At 42.1% G+C, this 19,164-nt stretch overlaps 1 protein-coding gene and 1 long non-coding RNA gene across 3 annotated transcripts in view; one reads left to right on the top strand and one right to left on the bottom strand.

The window, feature by feature from the left end:
• The window catches only part of LOC112645384 (uncharacterized), a 206,574-nt gene that overhangs the window by 184,472 nt on the left and 2,938 nt on the right, over positions 1-19,164 (bottom strand). The window contains exon 2 of the long non-coding RNA XR_004813241.2: positions 7,807-7,858. This is a non-coding gene — a long non-coding RNA (uncharacterized LOC112645384). The remainder of the gene's footprint in view (positions 1-7,806; positions 7,859-19,164) is intronic.
• Positions 1,021-18,076, top strand: CXCL17 (C-X-C motif chemokine ligand 17). 2 transcript variants are annotated; one of them, XM_025424788.3, is made up of 4 exons: positions 1,021-1,318; positions 12,449-12,560; positions 13,209-13,310; positions 17,642-18,076. In XM_025424788.3, exons 2-4 carry the CDS (start codon positions 12,458-12,460, stop codon positions 17,737-17,739), a joined length of 303 nt encoding a protein of 100 aa, XP_025280573.1. In that variant the 5' UTR covers positions 1,021-1,318; positions 12,449-12,457; the 3' UTR covers positions 17,740-18,076. The 2 variants fall into 2 exon arrangements, with proteins under 2 accessions (XP_025280573.1, XP_025280572.1); XM_025424787.3 differs by having other exon boundaries at positions 1,026-1,318; positions 12,480-12,560.

Here is a 19,164-nt window from a genome sequence, read left to right on the forward strand (position 1 = left end):
TGTTAGAATTTTCCAGAGAAACCACATCAATGGTTTATATCAGACCTAGCTTTATCAGACCAAGCTTTCAACTGGAGGACAATCCCCATTGTACCTGCCCCATGCAGGTGCTTTATAAATTCTATAGTAGCAAAATCTATAATCAACACTCCAACATGTCCATAAGCGGCAATAATTTGAAAATTGACAGGGTAAGAATAAATAGGGTTTGACTCATGACTTGCCTCTTCCCTCCTCTTAAACAACCAAGCCACTGTTCTCACTCCTGTCTGGAGACTACCTGGGAGGACTTCCTTGTTAACCTTCCCTTCAGCACCCCCCACCCCTGCAAATATCACTCAGCATTCAAGCCCAGTATCTCCTCTTCCTTTGAGCACATTTCCCAAAGTCTCTGAAATGAGTCAAGTTTAGTAAGTACTAATGTTCTGTAACCCTTCATGGTTACTCTAAATAGTATTACCTTCTTCCTTTGCCTTGGGCTGTTTCCAAACAAGGTCCAGAGCCAACAAACACCCTTTAAGGGCTCCTGCCCTCCTGTGGTTCCTGTTTCTCAAACCCTCTTGGACCTGAAGCCCTAGGGTCTTGCACCAGCCCAGTTCCCGCTCCTTTCGGCTGGAGCAACTAAGCCCCAGCCACCTTCCTGACAAACAAGGGGTCCCAGTTTCAGAGCCAATGTTCTGAGCAAGAGAGAAATAGCCTCTCCTCTTCAGGACTCTCTTGCTTCCCACCTTACCCATGTGGCCATAGAACCGGGAGGAAATTGTAAATGGAGTGAGGACAGGGCAACTTCACAAGCAACACTCTGGATGCAAATATTGTGCCAAGGCCATAGGCCCAGAGGATGGACCCTTAGTACTCCCTTTCCTGCCCAATATTAAGCTAGAAAGTATCACCAAAGGTATAAGGAAATTCAAAGATTAAAATGATTTGGGAAAGAAATCATAGCACCCTGGGAGGGAAGGAGGGAACCAGTACTGCTGCCAAGTTGTCAGTCACCTTCCTGTGTTCTTAAGAATGCTTCACTTCTTTTGTTTGGCCAGTTTTTCCTCCTAGATTCCTGTAAACCTGTTACCTAACAAGGTCAGCATCACTTAGCTGTTCTCACCCTCTAATGGGAACACTGGCCAGGGATTAAAGCCCAGACCACCATCCCAAGGAAGACAGGAAGACATCCGGAGCCTCCAACTAGGAACCTTCTGCACTCTCTTCAACCAACTCACAGCAGCACCAACAGTTGCAATGAAAATTCTAATCTCTTCTCTCCTTCTGTTGCTGCCACTAATGCTGATGCCTGTGGTCTCTAGCAGCCCAAATCCAGGTAATGAGATTAATTTTTTATAAAGGGAAACAGGGGGGGATCCCTGGGTGGCGCAGCGGTTTGGCGCCTGCCTTTGGCCCAGGGCGCGATCCTGGACACCCGGGATCGAATCCCACGTCAGGCTCCCGGTGCATGGAGCCTGCTTCTCCCTCCGCCTGTGTCTCTGCCTCTCTCTCTCTCTCTGTATGACTATCATAAATAAATAATAAAAAAAAAATTTTTTTAAAAAAGGGAAACAGGGGGGAGAAAAAGTGGAAAAACAGAAAAGAAAAAGTGGCAAAAAAAAAAAAAAATCATGCATTGAAATATAGCCCCTTCCACCTACAGGGATTTGGGGCAAGTTAGCTTCTGCCAATGCCCGCTTCCTCACCCACAAAAAGGAAAAGACTATACTTATATCCAAAGAGTGTTGTGAGGGCAGCCCAGGTGGCTCAGCGGTTTGGCACTGCCTTCGGCCCAGGTGTGATCCTGGAGACCTGGGATTGAGTCCCACATCAGGCTCCCTGCATGGAGCCTGCTTCTCCCTCTGCCTGTGTCTCTACCTCTCTCTGTGTGTGTCTCTCATGAATATATAAATAAATTTTTTTAAAAAAGAGTGTTGTGAGAACAAAATGAGATGGTGGGTATCAAAATGTTTGAAACTGTAGCTAGCAAAACATATACATATACTGGCTCAATAAAAATCTGCTCTCTTACCTTCAGCCCCTAAATCCTTTTCCAGAAGAACCAGTCTTGGTGACAGTGTATAAATGTGCTAAAGGCAACTGTACGTATATATTCATGGAGGACGAGAACTCCTTGCTTATATTTTCTTTATAGTGTACCAGAATGCCACCAATAATTTTTTTAAAGATTTTGTTTATTTATTCATGAGAGACACACAGAGAAAGAGGCAGAGACACAGGCAGAGGGAGAAGCAGGCTCCATGCAGGGAGCCTGATGTAGGACTCAATCCCGGGACTCTGGGATCACACCCTGAGGAAAACAGAGACGCTCAACCACTGAGCCACCCTGGCATCCCGACACCAATAATTTTTAATGGTAAAATAATAAACTAGGGACTCCTGAGCGGCTCAGAGGTTGAGCGTCTGCCTTTCGCTCAGGGCATGATCCTGGGATCCAGGATCAAGTCCCACGTCGGGCTCCCTGCATGGAGCTTCTCCCTCTGCCTATGTCTCTTCCTCTCTCTCTGTGTCTCTTGTGAATAAATAAAATCTTAAAAAAAAAAATAAATAAATAAATAATAAAGTAATAAACTAGAAAAATCATATCACCAGATAGTATCCATGTTGGAAGCTTTAGCCATACTCAGCTGACCTTCTGGGAAGCAGGCCTTAGGTTAGAGACTCCAAATCAGCTCCAGCTCTCACTACATCTCAGGTGGCCTCACCGTTAGCAGAACAACCACACAGAAGAGAGCTCATCCCATATATGTTTCTGCTTGAGAGAACCAACTCCCCAAGGGTTACTTTGGGGGTTTTTTTGTTGTTGTTGTTTTGTTTTTGTTTGTTTATTTTATTTATTTATTAGAAACAGAGAGAAAGAGAGAGAGAGAGGCAGAGGGAGAAGCAGACTCCATGCAGGGAGCCTGACATGGGACTCAGTCCCGGGCCTCCAGGATCACACCCTGGGCTGAAGGCAGCGCTAAACTGCTAAGCCATCGGGGCCTCCCCCAAGGGTTACTTTGAAGTAAAATAACTTTGTTACATATTTAAAATCAACTTGATCCTTAAAATCGGAAGTTCACTTTACCCCAAATTCGAACTTCCCTTCCCTAGTAGAGAGAGGTCTCTGGAAGGTGCTGGGCCTCATAGCACTAGGGCTTAGGCTGCCAGTCTTGAGGGGAAGGCTTTTCCATCATTATGACAGACACCAAGGCCAGAGTCCTTAGCCTCGATTCAAACCTCTAACCACAACCTGCCTTTCCAATCCACCCCTCCACTCACTAACAAATGCTCTATGCTCCCCCTAAATTAGATTGTTGGCTGTTCCCTGAATGGGTCTCGTGCTTTCACACTAGCTTAACCTCACTCATACACTCAGCTCAGAAACCACCTCCTCCTCAGAGCCTCCCCGATTCTTCTCACTACCAGGTATGAGGCCTCTGTCCTGTGAACATACTTAGCCCTAACTTGACTCTCTCTTTGCACTTGTCATTTTCTATCTTATATTGAAGGGATTGGTGTGCCTTTCCTATCTCTATCCCCTGCCCTTCTAGACTATAACCTCCTTGGTGGCACAATCTGCTATATTGTTTCCATATCTCTCACACTATCGAGCATAGTGTTCAGTAAATATTTGCTAAGTGAAGAATAAATGCTCAGGTTTCTAAGTTCAAAATGTTGCCCTTGAAAGACTCTACACCTTGGTTTAATAGCAGTTCTATTGAAATTTGGATCAGGGCAATTCTTTGCTGTAGGGTGCTATTCTGTGCATTGTAAGATATTCAGCAGCATCCGTGTGGCCAGTACCAACTAGATGCCAATAGAAGGCTCTCCACTTCTTCCTCCAGTTAAGATAGACAAAAGTTAACTCCAGACGTTGCCAAATGTCCCCTGGAGGGGGAAACCACTCCCCAGCTGAGAACCCCTGCTCTATATCAATAGTTCTCACACCTGGCTATAGGTTTAGACTTACTTAGACCTGTAGACTCAGCCTTGAAGTCCAGGGAACCTAGATCCAAATCCTCACTCCACCACTTACTCTGCATCTTTGAACAAACTACTTCACTTTTTGGAGCCCGTTTTATCATCTTAAAATGAGTAAAATACCACTTAAAACATATAATTGTTGTGAATGTCAAATGACCTATAATGTGTACATAACAAGGATTCAATAAATGGACTGAGTAAAATTTCTCAAGTAGCTTCTCAAGCACAATGCCAATGAATTAGGGAAGGCTCACTGTGCTGCCAGTTGGCACTATTACAGCCATATCCAGCTTAATCCAGGTCACCCAGCCAAGCACAGTTTTGGAGTGCCCAAGTCTGACTGGAGGAACAATTCCCCTCACTTTCCCATCCCCCAAATTCTCAAAATAAAATCTGATCTTACTTTATCTCTTAGAATAACAACATACATGCACAGTGTGTTTTTCACAGAGAGGGAGGAGAATAGATAAGAATATATGAGAATGCCAGGAAACAAATCACTTATAATAATAGATTAATTACTTATAATATCATTATTAACTACAAAGTTATCTACAATAATAGCTGAAATGTGTTAAGCAATCCTATGTGGCAGGCAATGTTCTAAGCACTTCAAACATATTACCTCATTGTGTCCTCCCAGAAATATAATGTATTTTTTAATTCACTTTTTATTTTTCAGACTTAAAAAATGCTGTAAAAATAATCATAGTTCCAATATATCTTTCATCCAGTTTTTTTCAAATAACATCTTACATAACTATGATTATCAAAACCAGGAAATTAGCATTGACATAATATTAATTATGAATGTACTAATATTCACAGTTTTGCTGATCACTCTCATAATGTCCCTTTTCTGGTCTAGCATCTAATCCAGTATGCTAAACTGAATAAAGTTGTCATATCTCCCTGGTTTGCCCCAAGCTAGAGTAGTTTCTCAGTCTTCTTTGTCTTTCATGATTTTGACAGGTTTTTTTTTTTTTTTTTTTTTTTTAATTCATGAGAGACACAGAGAAAGGCAGAGACAGGCAGAGGGAGAAGCAGGCTCCCTATGGGGAGCCTGATTCAGGATTCGATCCCAGGATGCCGGGATCATGAACTGAGCCAAAGGCAGACACTCAAGCACTGAGCCACGCAGGTGCCCCAATTTTGACAGTTTTGAAGATACTGGTCAGTTATTTTGTAGAAAGCGCCTCAGTTTGGGTTTGTCTGCTGTTTCTTCATGATTAAATTCAGATTATGCATTTTGGGCAAGAATACCACAGAAGTAATGTGTGCCTACTCCATGCATCACATCAGACAGCCCATGATACTGATCATTCCCAACTACTGAGGATGTTAATTTTGAACACTTGGTTAAGGTGGTGTCTGCCAGGTTTCTCTACTGTAAAGTTACTCTTTTTCCCATTGTAATAAATAAGTATCTTGTGGAGAGATAATTTAAGGCTATGCAAAAAGCCTGTTTCTTCTCTTCATACTTTTGCCAACTAATTTTTAAAATCCATTGACGATTCCCATCTTCAACAAGTGTTACTGTGGTATTAGCCAAATGGTAATTTTCTATTTCCATCATTCCTTCTACATTTATTTTTTTTTTAAGATTTATTTATTCATGAGAGACACAGACAGAGAGGCAGAGACACAGGCAGAGGGAGAAGCAGGCTCCATGCAGGGAGCCTGATGTGGGACTCAATCCTGGGACTCCAGGATCATATCCTGGGCTGAAGGCAAGCACTCAACCACTGAGCCACCCAGGAGTTCCTCCTTCTACATTTATTAATTGGGATTCTACTATAAGAAAAAGCTTCAGGGGATCCCTGGGTGGCTTGGCGGTTTAGCGCCTGCCTTTGGCCCGGGGTGTGATCCTGGGGTCCCGGGATCAAGTCCCGCGTCGGGCTCCAGGCATGGAGCCTGCTTCTCCCTCCTCCTGTGTCTCTGCCTCTCTCTCTCTCTCTCTCTCTCTCTCTCTATGTCTATCATAAATAAATAAATCTAAAAAAAAAAAAGAAAAAGCTTCTCCTTCTCTCCCATTTATTTATTGACTTATTTATTTATACACATAAAAACTCATGGACATTTATGGATTATAATCCATCACTATCATTATTATGTTGTTCATATTGTCTCAAAATGGAACATTGAGAGCTCCTGCAAGTAGACTTTTATGTCTTTTTAACATATCATTCTTTAGCAATTCCAGACTTTCTGATACCATAAGATGCTCCAGGCTCATCTGTACTTCCCTGGCTTGCCCTGGAATCAGCCATTTCTCCAAGGAGCTCTGGTTCCTTTTCCTGGAGAATGGTATTCACAAACCCTGGGCAGTAAGGTATTGCAAGGTATTGCCCATGGCTACCAGTGGCTAGTGCTTCTGGGCCCTCTAGTGGACAAAGCAAGGAAATAGACACATGCACACACATTAGTGGACTCTTATTAGGCTCATTTTACAAATTAGGTAAATGAGACGCAGAGGTTAGCAACTTGCCCAAAATCATAAAGTTAATACGTAATGGAACAGGGAAGTGAAAATAATGACCGATCTACCACAAGTCCTAACAAGAGGGAGTAACTTCTTTACACATACAGGTCAGCAGAAAGCAACAAACCTAACACTCCAGATACCCTCTTTGGGACCAAGTAACAGAAGTCTGCAATAATAACCACAGTAATAACCATCAGGTAACTGAACACCTACTTGGACACTGGCTATTGGGCATCCCCAGTAGCTCATTTATTCCTAATTCTGCAATGTGGATATTCGTTTTATAAACCAGAGAATCAAAGATCAAAGCCAAGACTACATCATTAAGTGATAGAGCAAGTAGTTGAGCAAGTAGTTGAGCAAGTAGTTGATCCAGGTCTGCCTGGATGTAAAATTCATGCTTATCCCACTATATCAATATTTTCCAAAATTGATTTTCAGTAGGACATAAATGAGCTTTAACTTTATTTTTTTAACGTATTTATTCATGAGAGACACAGAGAAAGAAGCAGAGACATAGGCAGAAGGAGAAGCAGACTCCCTGTAGGGAGCCCGATGTGGGACTCAATCCTGGGACCCCAGGATCACACACTAAGCTGAAGATAGATGCTGAGCCACTGAGCTATCCAGGTATCCTGAACTTTTGTTTTATAAATTATATGTTTATGTTAATGAATGTTAGAAAAAAATCTAAGATGTACCAAACCCCTAATCTCACAGATAATATTGCAGAGGATGACGCTGTTTTGTAAACTAAATTTGTTTAAAGAAAAATGGGGATCCCTGGGTGGCGCAGCGGTTTGGCGCCTGCCTTTGGCCCAGGGCATAATCCTGGAGACCCAGGATCGAGTCCCACATCGGGCTCCCGGTGCATGGAGCCTGCTTCTCCCTCTGCCTGTGTCTCTGCCTCTCTCTCTCTCTCTCTCTGTGACTATCATAAATAAATAAAAACATAAAAAAAAATAAAGAAAAATAAAGAAAAAGTAAGCAGAGTGCCTGGGTGGCTCAGACGGTTAAGTGTCTGCCTTTGGCTCAGGTCATGATCCCAAGGTCCTGGAATCAAGTTCTCCCTCTCCCTCTGCCTGCAGCTCACCCTGCTGTGCTCTCTCACTCTCTCTCAACTAAATAAATAAATCTTATAAAGAAAAAGTAAGAAGTAAATAATAGTAGAGGTGGTACAAGCTACAGCAAGAATCATAAAGGTCATCCAGAAATATCTGAGGTTTGGGAAACATAATACTATAGACATGTGCAACTTATTCTAAATTATACTATGGAATTAGAGGCTACAAAAAGAACAACAGATTAAGAAACTTTGACCTGCGTTTTAGCTTCAGATGTGTCACCATTACCTTGGTGAACTTGGGTATTTCATTTGCTCTCTCTGGGCCTCAGTTTCCTCATCTGAAAAAAAGGGGGGGGTAGTGATTAAGTTATTTAGTACAACCCTTTTAAAAGCAATTTAGTTATAATATCAAAAAATATAAAACTGTTCTTAACTTTTATTTTTTTTAAGATTTATTTATTTATGATAGAGAGAGAGAGAGAGGCAGAGACAGGAGGAGGGAGAAGCAGGCTCCATGCTGGGATCCCGACATGGGACTCGATCCCGGGACTCCAGGATCGCACCCTGGACCAAAGGCAGGCGCTAAACCGCTGAGCCACCCAGGGATCCCCTGTTCTTAATTTTTGACCCAGTAATTCCACTTTGGGAAGAAATCTTGCCCAATAATTTAACATTTGGAAAACAGTTACAAACTTAAAGAAATGTATCAATATTCAAAAATAAAACAATCTAAAAATTCAGCATGGGCGAATAGTTAAATTATCTGGAGCACTCAGGATCCCTGGGTGGCTCAGCGGTTTAGCACCTGCCTTCGGCCCAGGGCGTGATCCTGGAGTCCGGGATCAAGTCCCACCTCAGGCTCCCTGCATGGAGCCTGCTTCTCTCTCTGCCTGTGTCTCTGCCTCTCTCTGTCTGTGTCTTAAATAAATAAATAAATAAATAAATAAATAAATAAATAAAATATTTTAAAAATAAATAATAAAATAATCTGGAGCACATATACTTGTTGGGAATATTATGCAATCTTTAAAAATGTCTCTTATGGGGGTACCTGGTTGGTTCGGTTGGTTAAGTATCTACTTTCAGTTCAGGCCATGATCTCAGGGTCCTGGGATAGAGCTCTGTGTGGGTTCCCTACTCAGAAGGGAATCTGTTTCTCTTTCTCCCTCTGCCCCCCTCCACCTCTCATGCTCTCTCTCTCTCAAATAAATAAACTTTTTTTTACAAAAGGAGGGAGCACCAGGTGGCTCAGTCATGTGTCCAACTGAGTGTCCAACTCTTGATTTTGGTTCAGGTCATGATCTCAGGGTCATGAGATCCAGCTCTGCCTGGGTGTGGAGCCTGCTTGAGATTCTCTCTCTCTTGAGATTCTCTCTCTCCCTCTGCCCCTCCCCATATGCGCTCTCTCTTTCTCCAAAAAGAAAGAAAAGTTAATAGAAATGTCCATTATGAAGATGACATAGCAACATGCTTATAAAGTGAACAAAAAGAAACTTATTCACATAGTATGGTTATCAATGTATAAAGAAAATCATACGCAAGAAACACACCCAAAATACCACCAGATGGTAAGAGCAAATATTTCTTTATCTGTACTTTCCAAATTTTCTCTACTATAGCTATATTACATTTAGAATTTTAAAACTTCTCAATAAAGAGATTCAACTAAGTAACCTCCAAGAGTCCTTCTGGCTCTAACATTCTGTGGCTTTCCTCTGGAACTACAAGCAGAGGTCAGGTGAGAGTAAAATATTAGAAAAGTTTAGATGGCAGGAGCTATGTGTGCCTGTTTAAATTATTTTAATAGTACTCAAAACAGCACATGAGAACAATTTGGAAACTAGAACTTGGGGAAATGATGCAACACCTTCCATCTATGTGGCAGAAAGGGCACAAGTCTGGGAAAGAGCCCTTGGATTGAACCAGAGGACCTCTAAGGGCCCTTTCTAGACAAGTTGTTCATTTGCTTATTGAACAAACATTTACAAAGCATCTACCATGTGTCAGCTGTATGCAGCTGAATGACTACTGAGCCATCGATGGGAGAAAGATTTTTAGTTTCCTAGGACAGTCCCAACAAAATAGCACAGAATGAGGGACTTAAACAACAAAAATTTATTTTCTCATATCTCTGGTATCTCTTTGCCCAAATCTCTTCTTCTTAGAAGGACTCCAGTTGGACTGAATTTGAACCCACCATATAACCACATTTTAACTCAGTCATCTCTTTAAAGACTCTATCTTCAAATACAGTCATTTTGAAGTACTGGGGGTTGGAGCTTTTTTAAGCAACAAACTATATGTATAACTGCATTGAGAGCTGCATTCAAATACAATGAGGAACCATGTGAAGGCATAATTAATTCTTATGGGAACTATCAGAAACTGCTATACAGACAAAGCATCATCTAGGCCCAGTTTTAGCTCCAGAATCTCAAGTCTAACAACCATCATTCTTGATTGTCATAGAAATATTTTAGGATCACAAAACAGGAATAAGACAGCACCAAGAGATAAAACAGACTTGACTAGAAGCCAAAAGAAGATTGGCTTTGTTCCAAAGCCAAAAAAGTAGAGACCATCCTCTTATAGCTGAACTGGGATTATGGATTCAAATACAGGAAACTTGAAGGTCAGGTGAAGATCCTGACTAGTGTATGGAATAATCTGCTCCTTGTTCCCATTTCTTAAGTCATGAGAATTTTAATGTGTGCTGGGGCTAGGGGGTATTGTCAGGTGTCTTTTCCCCCCACTAAAGGTTTATTTATTTACTTGAGAGAGAGAGAGAACACATGCACAGGGGAAGAGGGGGAGAGAAACCCAAGCTAACTACATGCGTAGCATGGAGCCCAACACAGAGCTCAATGCAGGGCTTGATCCCACAACCCTGAAATCATGACCCTGAGATCATGACCTGACCTGAACCAAGGGTCGGATGCTCAACCAACTGAGCCATCCAGGCGCCCCATCAGGTCTTGATTAACACCCACCTCTTGTCCCTTCTTCCATCCAGAAGTCATTCTTTTCCCACCTACCTCCAGCTAAGCTTTTCTCTAAGCCAGATTTTTTTTTTTAAGATTTTATTTATTCATGATAGAGAGAGAGAGAAGCAGAGACACAGGCAGAGGGAGAAGCAGGCTCCATGCTGGGACCCTGACGCGGGACTCTATCCGGGGAATCCGGGATCACACCCTGGGCCAAAGGCAGGCACTGAACTGCTGAGCCACCCAGGGATTCCTCTAAGCCAGATTTTAAACCTCAATTCCTTATCCATTTAAAATAGTCCTGTGAAATGTTGGAGAGGTGTGGAGAAAGGGAAACCCTCCTGCACTGTTGGTGGGAATGTGAACTGGTGCAGCCACTCCGGAAAACTGTGTGGAGGTTCCTCAAAGAGTTAAAAATAGGGCAGCGGTGGCGCAGCGGTTTAGCGCCGCCTGCAGCCCGGGGTTTGATCCTGGGGACCCTGAACGGAGTCCCACATTAGGCTCCCTGCATGGAGCCTGCTTCTCCCTCTGCCTGTGCCTGTGCCTCTCTCTCTCTCTCTCTCTCTCTCTCTCTCTCTCTGTGTCTCTATGAATAAATAAAATCATTAAAAAAAAAAAGAGTTAAAAATAGATCTGCCCTATGACCCAGCAATTGCACTGCTGGGGATTTACCCCAAAGATACAGATGCAATGAAACACCGGGACACCTGCGCCCGGATGTTTATAGCAGCAATGTCCACAATAGCCAAACTGTGGAAGGAGCCTCGGTGTCCATCGAAAGATGAATGGATAAAGAAGATGTGGTTTATGTATACAATGGAATATTACTCAGCCGTTGGAAACGACAAATACCCACCATTTGCTTCGACGTGTATGGAACTGGAGGGTATTATGCTGAGTGAAATAAGTCAATCGGAGAAGGACAAACATTATATGGTCTCATTCATTTGGGGAATATAAAAAATAGTGAAAGGGGGGATCCCTGGGTGGCGCAGCGGTTTGGCGCCTGCCTTTGGCCCAGGGGCGTGATCCTGGATACCCGGGATCGAATCCCACGTCGGGCTCCCGGTGCATGGAGCCTGCTTCTCCCTCTGCCTGTGTCTCTGCCTCTCTCTCTCTCACTGTGTGCCTATCATAAATAAATAAAAGTTTAAAGAAAAATTAAAAAAAAATAGTGAAAGGGAATAAAGGGGAAAGGAGAAAAAATAAGTGGGAAATATCAGAAAGGGAGACAGAACATGAAAAACTCCTAACTCTGGGAAATGAACTAGGGGTGGTGGAAGGGGAGGTGGGCGGGGGGTGGGGGTGACTGAGTGACGGGCACTGAGGTGGGCACTTGACGGGATGAGCACTGGGTGTTATTGTGTATGTTGGCAAATTGAACACCAATAAAAAATTTATTTTAAAAATAAATAAATAAAATAAATAAAATAAAATAGTCCTGTGACACCTCGGTGGCTCAGTGGTTGAGCATCTGCCTTTGGCTCAGGGCATGATTCTGGGTTCTGGAGATTGAGTCCCACATCAGATTCACTGCAAGGAGCCTGCTTCTCTCTCTCTGCCTGTGTCTCTGCCTCTGTGTGTGTGTCTCTCTCATAAATAAATAAAATCTTTTTCAAAAATAAAATTAAGTAAAAAATAAAATAGTCCTCTCTTGGGGCACCTGGGTGGCTCAGTGGTTGAGCGTCTGCCTTTGGCTCAGGTCATGATCCCACAGTTCTGGGATGGAATCCTGCACAGGGCTCCCCACAGGAAGCCTGCTTCTCCCTCTGCCTATGTCTCTGCGTTTCTGTGTGTGTCTCTCATGAATAAATAAATCTTTTAAAAAAATACTCTTCTCTTGAAGTACCCTAGATCCCTGAATAAAAAAAGGAAGGAAAAATTGCTCTGATGTAGGTAGCACAATGCTGGGGGATCATTTCTGTTGGCCCCTTCCCTTTCCAGTGCCTGGCCATGACCTGTTGCCTTCCACCAGGGGTCGCCAGAGGCCATCGGGATAATCGCCAGGCTCCTAGTAGGAGGCTCCAGGAAGATGGCCAAGAATGTGAGTGCAAAGGTCAGTATCAACAATAGCACTCCACGTCAGGATCCCGCTCTCACCCCTGAGTTCCCTTCATCTCCACCCCACAGACCTGTTCAGATGTTTTCTGAGCTGACTTCACCCACTGCCCTCTCCACCGGCCCACCACGCAGTACCAACGCTCGTCTTCTTCCTGAACCTCCGCAGTTGACCCCTCCCAGGTCCAAGGGGAGTTGGCTGAATCTGTAGCTGCCCCTACCCCTTCACTCTTTTCCCCAAGAACCCAGGGCTGACTCCCAAAAACTTCCTGGATCTTGGTTTTGACCTTCTTTTACTCATAAATAAGACTGAAATCTGGGAGGCAAAATGGTTGGCTAAGTTACGGCAGCCAAAGGCAGATGCCTAGATCTTTTCTTCATTTTTTGGTCTCCTTAAATGATATCCTGATGCCCCCTCCAAACCTGCTACCAAATTCCTGGCAATACAGGTCAGGCAAAACAACTCAGAAATCCTGGTGCTCATGTAACTGGGTATCTCCTCTGTTCTCTGCTGACTCCTTTCCTAACTTCCAAGGCAATCTGAAAAAAAAAAACTAGAAGGCAAGGAGGATAGCAAGTAAAGCCCTGTCCTACTTCCTACTCTCTTATTAACCTTCCCCTCTAAGTACCAACCCTGTTATTTCAGACTGGTTCCTGAGAGCTCATAAAAGAAAACTTATAACAGTGCCTGGGATGCCAAAGAAGCAGTGTCCCTGTGATCATTTCAAGGCCAATGTGAAGAAAACCAGTAAGTGTCAAAAGAATGACCTTCCTTAAACCAGAGTCGCTCTATTGAATCAGTGAGGGATAGACCAGGGTTTGAGAATAGACAAGAGAACAAAATGAAGACCAAGATAAGGGGATCCCTGGGTGGCGCAGCGGTTTGGCGCCTGCCTTTGGCCCAGGGCGCAATCCTGGAGACCCGGGATCGAATCCCACATCAGGCTCCCGGTGCATGGAGCCTGCTTCTCCCTCTGCCTGTGTCTCTGCCTCTCTCTCTCTCTCTCTCTCTCTGTGACTGTCATAAATAAATAAAAAAAAAAAAAAAAAAGACCAAGATAAGCCCATCTCTCAGCCCTTTCTACTCAATGTCAACTTAAAGAAATAGAAAGAGGAAGGAAAACAGGATACAATTTTCCTAATACTAGAAAGGTTCAACCAAATTCTTAGATTTTAGAAGCCCATTGCTTATCAAAGTGGAGGGAGATGGAGCTATTGGGCGCCTGGTCATTAATCTCTTAAGATGATACCAGTATCAATGTCAAATAGAATTTGGTTCCTCCCTTCAGCAGTTTTTAAATGCCATATAAAAAATAAATTGTCAAATTAAAAATGATTGATATTATGAAGACTGAGGGATCCCTGGATGGCGCAGCGGTTTAGCGCCTGCCTTTGGCTCAGGGAGCGATCCTGGAGACCCGGGATCGAATCCCACGTCAGACTCCCGGTGCATGGAGCCTGCTTCTCCCTCTGCCTATGTCTCTGCCTCTCTCTCTCTCTCTCTGTGACTATCATAAGTAAATAAAAATTTAAAAAAAAAGAAATCGATATTATGAAGACTGAGATAAATGAGGATCCTCATCACTGCTGGTAGAAGTAAAATAGGAAGTACCTATCAAAAATGTATCTATTTTTAAAAATTTTATTTTGGGGGGCTCCTGTATGGGTCAGTTGGTTAAGCATCTGGCTCTTGATTTTGCCTCAGGTCATGATCTCAAGGTCCTAGGATTGAGCCCTATGTCAGGCTCCATGCTCAGAGGGGTCTGCTTGAGGATTATCTCTCTCTCTCTCTCTCCACTCTGCCCCTTCCCCCTACTCGAGTTATATCTTCTGTCTCAAATAAATAAATCTTTTTTAAAAAATAAAATAAATATTTTATTTTTTAAGTAACCTGTACCCCCAGTGTGGGGCTCAAACTCACAACCCCAAGATCAAGAGTTGCATGCTCTACCAACTGAGCCAGCCAGGAGTCCCTCCTATCAAAAATTTAAGTGTGTGTACCTTTTATTCCAGTAATCTCACTTCAAGCAATCTCCAGCATAGGATATTAGCATGGATACTCAAAGATATACATAAAAGAATATTATAGCAGTATTTGTATTAACAAATAGATTAAAATAGAAACTATGCATCAAAAACAAATTGGGTAATTCTGTAGTTGTCAAAAATGATGAGGTAAATCATTATGTGTTGATTAGAAAGATATCCACAATAGATAAAATAAAAAAGAGAGGCACCCGGGTGGCATGATCAGTTAAGCGTCCAACTCTTACTTTTGGCTAGGGTCGTGATCTGGGGATAAGATGGAGTCCTGCATCAGGCTCCATGCTCAGCACAGAGTCTGTTTGAGATATTCTCTCTCTCTCTCTCTCTCTCTCTCTCTCTCTCCTGTCTCTCCTTCTCATGCTCTCTCTCTCTCTCTCTAAAATAAATAAATATTTTATAAAGAAAGAGAGGGTTGCCTGGGTGGCTCAGTTAGTTAAGCATCTGCCTTTCGGCTCAGGTCATGATCTCCAGGTCCTAGATCAAGCCCCACTTTGGGCTTCTTGCTCAACAGGGAGTCTGCTTCTCTCTCTCTCTCTCTCTCTCTCTAATAAATAAAATCTTTTTTTTAATTTTTATTTATTTATGATAGTCACACACAGAGAGAGAGAGAGAGAGAGAGAGGCAGAGACATAGGCAGAGGGAGAAGCAGGCTCTATGCACTGGGAGCCCGACGTGGGATTCGATCCGGGGTCTCCAGTATCACGCCCTGGGCCAAAGGCAGGCACTAAACCGCTGTGCCACCCAGAGATCCCTAAATAAAATCTTAAAATAAAAAAAGAAAGAAAAAAAGAAAGAGATGCCAAGACCTTACTTTACACTCTTCATGAAAATAAATTTCAAGTCCATTGAAGAGCTAAATTTGAGAAACAAATTTATAAGGGAACATGAGAGAATATAATCACGATCCTGAGGTAGGAAAGGATTTCTTAAATGAGATTTAAAAAAGATAAGCCATGGGATCTCTGAGTGGCTCAGCGATTTGGTGCCTGCCTTTGGCCCAGGGCATGATCCTGGAGTCGCGGGATCAAGTCCTGCATCGGGCTCCCTGCATGGAGCCTGCTCCTCCCTCTGCCTGTGTCTCTGTCTGTCTGTCTCTCTCTCTGCCTATCACGAATAAATGAAAAAAATTTTTTAAATCTTAAAAAAAAAAAAGATAAGGGGGGCACTTGATGGGATGAGCACTGGGTGTTATTCTGTATGTTGGCAAATTGAACACCAATAAAAAATAAATTTATTATTTAAAAAAAAAGATAAGCCATAAGATAAAAGATTAATAAATCTGATTTCACTGAAATTAAGAAATTTTGGTCATCAAAAGAATGAAATAACAATCTAGTATATGTGCTGCCGAAGCGAGCACTGAAATAACAATCTAAAAGTAGATTATATCTGCAGCATATGAAACGGACAAAGGATTAGTATTCCCAATATACAAAGAATTCTGACAGACCAATGAGAGGAAGTCAGGTAACACAACAGACAAATAGGCAAAAGTTGAATTGGCATTTCAGAGATAGGGAAATCTGAAAGGCTAATAAACATATGAAATGGCACCCACCCTTACTAGTAATTGGAAAAATGTGAATCAAAACCAAATGGAGGGATGCCTGGGTGGGTTAGCGGTTGGGTGTCTGCCTTCAGCTCAGGACGTGATCCTGAAAGGCCTGTATCGAGTCCGACATCGGGCTCCCTGCATGGGGCCTGCTTCTCCCTCTGCCTATGTCTCTGCCTCTCTCTGTCTCTCTCATGAATAAATAAAAAATAAAATAAAACCTTTAAAAATAAAATAAAATAAAACAAAACAGATAGCCCTATACATCATTAGATTGGCAAAAATTTTAAAGTCTTACAATACAAACTTTGGCAGAGTAGGACAGAGAAACTCTCATCCTGCTACTGGGAGTAATTAATTAGTAAATCACTTTGAAAAGTGATTTTAGCAGCTATCTACTAAAGTTTAAGTTCTTTGACCAAGAAATTCTACTCCTAAAAAAAAAAGAAAAGAAATTCTACTCCTTGGTATATCCTCAAAAGGAATGTATTCCTATATACACCAGAACACACATACAAAAATTTCATAGCAGCATTCCTCATAACTACCCCAAGCTGATCATTGACCAATGAGTAAATAAATGGTGGTATCTTCAAATATTATGTATCAGTGAAAATGAATGTATAACAATGTAAATGAATCTGACATATATAACAATGAATTTTTAAAAAGATACAAAGAAATAGCTATAGTATGATTTCATATACATAAATTTCAAAAATAGGCAAAACTAAACTAAATTACTTAGGAATACATAATTAAGTAGTAAACTAATAAAGAAAAAAGTCAGGGATCCCTGGGTGGCGCAGCGGTTTGGCGCCTGCCTTTGGCCCAGGGCGTGATCCTGGAGACCCGGGATCGAATCCCACGTCGGGCTCCCGGTGCATGGAGCCTGCTTCTCCCTCTGCCTGTGTCTCTGCCTCGATCTCTCTCTCTGTGTGACTATCATAAATAAATAAAAATTTATAAAAAAAAAAAAAAGTCAATGTTTACTATAAAAGTCAGGATTACCTCTGAGAGGGGGGAAGGGAAGTATAGAGATCAGAAAAGGAGAGGAGTAGCTGGCAATATTCCTTTTCTATTTTTTCTTAGGCCTGGGTATTAGTTTTTTGGACAGCTGCTTTAGAACTATTTATTGAAATGCACATACAAGTTTTTATGGACTTCCATTGATGTAAATGTAGTATCTAGCAATAATGGATGATTTGTTAAAGGTGCAGAGCAAAGCAATATGTATAGCATAATCTCATTTTTTTGTTTCTTCAAGTAAACTACTATGTTTACATACAAAAGGATATGGAAGGCTACAAACTATTAACAGTAGTTAGTTCTGAGGAATGAAAATTGAAGGATTTTAATTTTATTTTTTTTAATTTTACTGTTTTCCATTGGACAGGTCTCACTCCTCTATCATTTTGAAAGCATTCATAAAAATTAAATTTTTAAAATGTTTTTAACATTAGTCTTTATTGTCACCCTAGGGAACCAAAGGCACCACAGGAAGCCAAACAAGCACTCCAGAGCCTGCCAGGAATTTCTCAAGCAATGTCAATTAAAGAGCTTTGCTCTGCCTTTATAGGAGCTCTGAGGACCTGCTCTCTCAATGCAACATTCTCATCAAGAACGTAGTGAGCGCACCTAGAGGATGCTCTTCTCCCACTTCCAGCTCCCCCTCCCTGTCCCCACTCCAATTGTTCTCACAAAGCATTTTGCCCAAGATTATTGCTCCCTCTAGTGCCCGATTCTCTTTTCAAGTGCGCCACCACCCCTCCCCCCCATCAATCCTTTCCCAGGGCTTAAGTCTAATTACCCAAAAGAAATCTGGAAATCCTGGTTTCTTAGCTGGTCCCAAATGACCTTAAATATAACCATGCAAGTAGCAAACAGAAGTCAATAAATATTTTTAAATGTAATAAGTCTAAATCATTTCTTTCAAATGGGGTCTGGCAACTCATTAATCCCCATTTTACCCTGTTTACCGCAAACTCTACCCAGATTCTACACACACTTCTCCCTACCACCACCCTCACTCTTCCACTCCACTGCTCAATTTTTTTATTATTTTACTCATTCAACAAACCTTTTTGAGGTAAGAGCTAGTGGGGGCAAAGAAACCAAGTATAGGGATCCCTGGGTGGCACAACGGTTTAGTGCCTGCCTTTGGCCCAGGGCGCAATCCTGGAGACCGGGGATCGAATCCCACGTCGGGCTTCCGGTGCATGGAGCCCGCTTATGTCTCTGCCTTTCTCTCTCTCTCTCTCTCTCTCTCTCTCTCTGTGACTATCATAAATAAATAAAAATTAAAAAAAAAAAAGAAAGCAAGTATAGCAATGAACCTGACATGATCTTACTAAAGATAATGTTGATTAATTTTTAAAAATTAAGAAAAAGAAAACCCTGGCATAGTTTCCCAGCACATAAAACGCCTTTAGTATTTATGATTCTTCATATCATCATCATTAATGGTCATTGTACTCCATGAGTTTCCAATCTAGTACAGAAAATATATATCCACGACCATAGTTCAAGACTAGGGAGATAGTGTGGAAGATCTCAAATGCCATTGAAAACGGCTTCAATAAATAAATAAATAAAACGGCTTCAAGCCGTAAAAATGTAGGAAGTCATTTCTTTTTTAACATGGGAATGAAATTATCAAAGCAATAATATAAGGAAATTAAACTGGCATCCATTTGAAAGAATGAATAAAGAGGAAAAGATTATTACAACAGTATAAAGACTGCCTCCCCTCTGACCTGTTCTTGAAACATCAGAAGAGGAGAGGGGAAAAAAGGAACACTCATCTAGAACCTGGCTTCTGTCATCCCAAATGAAACAAAGAACTAAACTGGGATGCTTACCTTAAGAGAAAAAAACACTGAGTGGCAAGTGGGGTGGGGTCCTATTTATGACACAAGAGGGTAAGCCCCTCCCCTCTTGTAGGAGAGTACTGGGCACACAGCCTCCCCGTTCCTAATCCCTCCTTCCATGGCAGAGGGCACAG

Source organism: Canis lupus, chromosome 1 (genome assembly GCF_003254725.2).
Source record: "Canis lupus dingo isolate Sandy chromosome 1, ASM325472v2, whole genome shotgun sequence".
NCBI classification, from domain to species: Eukaryota; Metazoa; Chordata; class Mammalia; order Carnivora; family Canidae; genus Canis; species Canis lupus.

Coding starts and splice junctions, on each gene's coding strand:
- CXCL17 (XM_025424787.3), top strand. CDS start 1,240: ATGAAAATTCTAATCTCTTCTCTCCTTCTGTTGCTGCCACTAATGCTG. Junction 12,561..13,208: donor CCAAGAATGTGAGTGCAAAG/GTCAGTATCAAC, acceptor CTGTTATTTCAG/ACTGGTTCCTGAGAGCTCAT. Junction 13,311..17,641: donor GGCCAATGTGAAGAAAACCA/GTAAGTGTCAAA, acceptor TTGTCACCCTAG/GGAACCAAAGGCACCACAGG.